At 57.2% G+C, this 6,000-nt stretch overlaps 1 protein-coding gene across 3 annotated transcripts in view; it reads right to left on the bottom strand.

The window, feature by feature from the left end:
- GLTSCR1 (glioma tumor suppressor candidate region gene 1) overlaps positions 1 to 6,000 on the bottom strand; it is a 36,536-nt gene that overhangs the window by 7,005 nt on the left and 23,531 nt on the right. For all 3 annotated transcript variants that reach the window (XM_010567122.1, XM_010567125.1, XM_010567124.1), the window contains one exon: positions 3,383 to 5,362. In XM_010567122.1, coding sequence (XP_010565424.1) covers positions 3,383 to 5,362 — 1,980 coding nt within the window. The remainder of the gene's footprint in view (positions 1 to 3,382; positions 5,363 to 6,000) is intronic.

Below are 6,000 nucleotides of genomic sequence, written 5' to 3'. Positions count from 1 at the left end.
TGGGGCTGGGAAGGAGGCCGGGAGGGGTGGGGGGACTGCATTTGGGAGAGGTGGGCGGCTGGGAGCTGCGGGCTCTCCCCCAGGGGAGGATGAGGTAGCGAAGGGGACGGGGAGGCTCCAGGGAGCTTCTGCTGCCCTGCAGGTAACTGAAACAGAGAAGGAAAGAGGAAGAAGTTAGTCGAAGCTCAGGAAGGAGTTTTGCCCTAGAAGATGCCCAACAGCTTTCTTGGCTCCGTCAAAACATGATGGCCAACCATGCAGGCAGCGCAAACCGCTCTGAAAGTGGCTTCACGAATCGCTCGTAGAGCATCTCTGTCTCCTGCGGTAATGAAGCCCTGGGAAAACAAGCTCCTGCTCTTGGCCGGTCTGCCCTAGCACCCTCCCTAAGCCTCCTGGGTAACACTGCTGGGGCAGCCCCTCTCCCACCTGGGGATGCCGGGGGGCACAGTGCTGCTGCCAGACTCACCCAGCCCTGAGCGTGCCCCAGTGTCGCTTTTAAAAGCATTTTTAGGGTCAGGATAAGGTAAAACTGCAGGACGGCATCTACCCCGGCTTTGCTTGGGCTTCCAAAAGCAGCTCCATGCCGCGGCCACATCAGCCGAGGCAGGGACCCATGGCAGCCGCAGGCAGAGGGATGCTGAGCCTGTCCAGCCTGCCGCTCCTCCCCGTGAGATCGGGGAAGAAGTACTTTCTAGTTTTCTTCCCCAAAAACACCCTTACTACTGCCCCCAGGACTGGCTGGAGCAATGCTTGGATGTATCCTGCCCTCCTTTCCCACCACAGGCAATGCAAATCTGGGGGGAAGGGGATCTGTGGCCATCTTCCCCACTGGTGAAAGGGATCTGTGGCCATCGGTTCCCCAGAGCTGGACGAGGGTTAACAAGGACAGCCCTAACAGCCCTCGCTGCTGTGAGTGCCTGCTCAGCATCCCGCTGTTTAAACTTCTGGGGAGAGATTCACCCCAGGCACTGTGCTCTCCCTGTGCCTCAAAATATCCCTCCAATTAATTATAGTACTTCGCAACTACCAATCGCCATGGAAATATAAAGAATTGGGGGGGGAAGTAATGAAGCCTCTGGCAGGACAAAAATGGACCAGACAGCAGCTTGCGAGTGTGAAGGGAGATGAGAAGAAAAAGCAACGCAGGGCGGCAGCAGCTTTCAGGGTTAGTGAGGACCTGCAGGCAAGCAAGCGGGAGCAGCTGGAACTCAGAGGGGAGATGGACGGACAGAGGGACGGACGGCAGGGCAGCTGGCAGGGGGAAGAGAGCTACAGCCCAGCCATGGGAGAGCTGGGGGGCATCCCCACCTCTGGGTAGAGGGGACACCTGCAGCCCCTTGACTTTGGCCACAGCTTGCCCGTCCTGCACGCCCAGGGCTGTGAGTTGTGGTTTTGGGGTGTAAGGGCTGAAAATCTCCGAATGGCTGGCCCGGCGGCAGCTTGCCTTTGCCAAACGATAAATTACTAATGTTCACTTAATTCTGGGCGCTGAGCTGCTGGGTGCAAGGAGACAGCATCCTGCCATGCTCGGAGCACTTCTCCCCTCTCCTTTCCGTCAACGTGAGCAGAGCAAACCTGGCTGCTTCGCTTTGAAAGCAAAACCACGACCCTTTCGTCGGCTACATGTAGGTTCAGTGGAGAAAACCGGACCGCAGGAAGAGCTTGGAAGCTTTAAAGATAAGCAGGGCAAAAATAAATATCGGGAGATATCTGACAGCACCCAAACCCTCTGCTGTAGCACACACAATGCACTGCAGTGCATGGTTTTCTGTTGCCGGATCAGTTTTTGTACGGCACCATGCGACGCACACGGGGAACATTTAGCAGTGACCACGTTTATGGGTCCTCCTCCTCCTCCTCTGCCTGCCTCTCGCCACATCCATCCTGACATGCTACGCCTCCTTCATTGGCAACGCCGCAAAGTGGCTGCCGAAGAGAAAACCATGGCTGCTCTCGTCCTGGACGCAGGCAACGCGTCTTCCACGGCTGGTGGCTGGCAGGAGAGGCAGGACAGTCCTAGTACAGACAGTGAGGAGAACAGCTCTCTCTGGAGGCAGGAGAGGGACTTTGCAGGGGAAGGCACAGGGACCCATCGTGTCCGATCACAGTCCGATAACGCAACTGCAGCAATATTTAACACAATAGCAGATTTAGGTACGTCCCGGCAAAAAACCTACCATGATGCGCAGGAGAACCCCCGTACCATTATGACTAAGCATTAATACTCTACCTGGCATCAAAACCTGCATTAAATGGCAGAGACAATGCTGGTGGAGCCGGGGCACACCGTGTGTGCCGAGCCCTGTGCATCAGCTTCTCCGGAGAGCGGGAAGGGTTTTCTCTATTTCTGGGAAGGGTTGTCTCTATTTCCGAATCTCAGGGGGGGTTGCGAGTTTCTTAAACTGTAACCCTTTAGTCACAGGAAGACGCCTGGTTTTAATTATGCTGAAATAAGGAGGTGACTGTCAACATCAAGCCCACACACCTCGAAAGATGCTTCCGTGCTACTAGTTATGTCAAAGAAGTTCAAAAGAGAATTTTAAAGCTTTCCACTATTAAAATAATAATGATAAAATAATAGAGCGCTTGCTCTCTTCCCATTTCTTTCTCTGATAATTCAGGGACTTTGGTAGGCTATGGACCAGCACCCACCTTTATGAATATAAGTTTAAGAAAAGCCACAACGGTTCAAATCTGGTATCTAAAATGTCACCAAACCCTTTACCAATGTAGGTAAGGCCAGATGAGATGTCTGCAGCCCTTGCTGGACCGAGCCCAACCTCCTCATGCTGGTACACGGGTGGGTTGCAGCCAACGCATCCGCAGCGGGGACTCTTGCGATGAGATGCTGCACGTTGCTGCCCACCCGGCTGCTGTTGTCACTTCTAGAGTCACTCAATTATTTTTAAAGGTCTGACTTGAGCTAATGAGGGTAGAAAACCCTAAGCAGGAAAGCAGGGCCAATGCCATGGGCTGAGCTTGACCCCAAGCTGCAGTCGGAGCATGGAGAGGAGGTGGACACTGAGTCCACGCTGACCCCTCTGTGCCACGGCAGTGGCTTTGGTGACCTGCACAGACCCACTGCTAGCTCATCGTTCCAAAGGCAAGGTGATGGTACTCGACTACACGCAGAGCAGCCCCCAGTCCCGCTCATTGCTCCTGGCAACTTTAAATGTAAACACCTACTGAGGAAGGGAATTGCTCTATGGCGGGAAGACAACATGAAAAGAATTAAGGTGACAGGGGAGCACTTCTAGCATGTACGGTGTGTAAAGCAAGCCCAAAAGTGGGACTCTCCAGGGCCCGCCGCGCTCAGTGTCGGTCTCCAAACACCCAACGGGCTGCAAACACTGTGGCCACCACACAGAGGGGCTCTACTTGCCTGTTGTAGGAACATCTGCATGGAGTCCTGGTTGATGACGGCTCCGGCAGCTGCCTGCCCCAGGATGATCTTCTCTGGGCTGGAGGCCAAGCTGGGGCTGGGCTGGGAAGTCACGGGCTGCTGGGCAGGTGGCGGCGGTGGCGGTGGTGGCGGCACATTGAGCTGGAGTGGAGCGGGCGGCTGGGAGGTGGTTTGGACGGTGAGGATGGAGGACTGGTCGGCACTGGGCAGCAGGCTGGCCCCCGAGGCAGACTGCGGCTGGACGAGGCCGGGGCTTTGGCTACTGGTGGTGGCGGAGGCTTGGATGCTCACCGCCTGGCCGAGGTTCTCGGTGGCATTGAGCATGGCCACCTGGTTGGGCAGTGTCACCCCCTGGATCACTGTCTGACCTGTCTGGCCCAGCGAGGCGGCCACCGAGGGTTGGCTCTGGGTGGTCAAGCTGCCCGCCAGTGAAACGGGCATCTGGAAGAGAGCCGGCTGACCCACCTGGCCAGGCTGGAGCTGGATGGGAGCTGAGAGTATGTGAGCAGTGCCGTGGGCGTTCTGTGAGGTGAGCACCTGGCCCAGGTTCAGCTGGCTGGCGATGTTCTGGTTGGTGAGGATCTGGGCTGGCAAGGCTTGGTTGGTAATCAGCTGTCCGCCCGGCCCTTGGCTAGTTATGATATGGGCTTGCCCGCCGGGGTGGGAGGTGGTCAGGATCTGCCCTCCCATGTTGGCCTGCAAGGCGGAGAGCTGCTGGGGTATCTGCACAGCGGAGGCACCCGCCAGCTGCCCGGGGAGGAGGAACTGGTTCTGGCCCTGCAGCATAGCCTGTGGGACGTGCTGGGCGGGGATGACGATGCTGCTGCCCTGGTTCAGCAAGTGGACGCTCATGGGCTTGCTAAGGGCCTGCTGCTGCGGCGGCGGCTGCTTGAAGACGTTGGCTGGAAGCCCTTGGGGGAAGCCCGACAGCACCACGTTCTGCCCGGGTTTGCTGGCCATGAAGGTCAGGTTCTGCTGGGCCTTCTGCTGCTGCAGGGCGGCTTCGTTCTGGATGGTCAGGGTGGTGTTGTTGGAACCGAAGGGCTTGGGGGTGATCTGGTACAGTTTCTGCTGGAGGACCCCAGCGGGTTTGGGCTGAATCGGGGTGGGCGTCCTGTGAATGATGACGTTTTGAGCCTGCACTAAGGGGCTGCTCAAGTTCGAGGTGACAGTGAGCGGCTGGGAGCCTTGAGTCCCGGACACGCTCCCGAACATGGAGTTCCCGTTCAGCGTCGTGGTGGCCACTGTCGGCAGGTTCTTCTGGATGACGAGACCAGCGCCCTGCGGTGAGACCCCCGTCGAGGCGAGGGTGACCTGCTGCTGCTCGGGCGCTGTCTGGGTGATGTAACTGCCGACGGGCATGGTGGCCACTTGGGAAGGCTGAACCTGCTTGGCGATGATCTGCTGCGCCGGCTGGTTGATGGCCATCACTTGCTGCCCGACCACCTGAATCGGCCCGATGCCCAGCGTCCCGCTGGGGCTGCCATTGGGCAAGCCCTGGAGATTGGAGATGGGCTGGATGGTGACATTGCCCAAGCCGACCTGCTGGAGGAAAGGCTGAACGCTGATGGCCTTGTTGACAACATCTGCTCCTACCGACTGCTGCACCAGGGCTTGGTGCGTCAGGACGGCGGGTTGCTGCAGCCCGATCAAGTCGGCTCCGCCGGAGAAGATCTGTGGGGTGCCGTCGGAGGCCGTCTGCACCACCGGCTGAAGGGTGGGAAGCTGGAAGGAGCCCAGGTCCAGCTCAGCCTCCGCCTCCAGCGTCTGCTCAGTGATGTTGGCCTCTTGCAGGCTCTGCTGGAGGATGTCACAGGGCTGGTCTGAGTTCTGCAGGTTTGCCCCACTGCTGGACGGTGACCCCAGGATGTCATCTTCTAAAAAGTCAAGGTCCACGCTGGTCGTGGGCTGGCTCTGCTCGGTGCTCAGATGGTTGCCGGAGGACTCTTGTACGTGCAGCTGGGAGATCGCCGGTCAGAGGGGAGAAGAAAGAAGAAGGCATTGAGCTCGAGCACCGGGAAGAGGGCTAGAAGTCAACCGCTCAACAGCTTTCGTGAGCCATCTCAGAGAGGAGCGGGCAAACAGTGCCCTCAGACAGCCTGCACCTCGGTTTGCTAAGCATGGAGAGCATTTTGGCATCCCTGGGAGAGCCTAAATTAACGCGTGGCATTGTCTGAGAGCAGGCGAGCTGGACGTCAAACGACTTGCTTTAAGTCAGGGAGGGGGCCAAGGGCAGAGCTTGTTAACGGCATCCCAAGGATGGGTTAAAAGCTTTACGTTTTCATGTGTTAAGCCGTTTCAAGGCCACCAAGTAGAAGAGTTCAGAATACATCCCTTGTCCATAACTCTTAAAAATTAAGCTGTTGTTGGGATGGGAAGTGGAAATTTCATATTCTGGAAACAAGCCTAAATACTCCATGAAAACCCAGCCCTTTTCTTGCAAGAGACCTTCACGCAGCAGCCGAGTTAACCTCAGACACACGCTGCAGTCTGTCGCTATAGGTGGCCCTCCTATAGAGAGGGTCTAGGGAGGGCATCCCTGGGCAAGCACCTTGCATGCAGCAAAGGCTGCGCTGGGAAGAACCAGGAAAATAATG

Source organism: Haliaeetus leucocephalus, unplaced genomic scaffold (assembly GCF_000737465.1).
Source record: "Haliaeetus leucocephalus isolate CR32 unplaced genomic scaffold, Haliaeetus_leucocephalus-4.0 Scaffold227, whole genome shotgun sequence".
Classification (NCBI taxonomy): domain Eukaryota; kingdom Metazoa; phylum Chordata; class Aves; order Accipitriformes; family Accipitridae; genus Haliaeetus; species Haliaeetus leucocephalus.
Note: the sequence above shows the minus strand (reverse complement) of the source record. Positions and strands in the feature narration are given on the sequence as shown.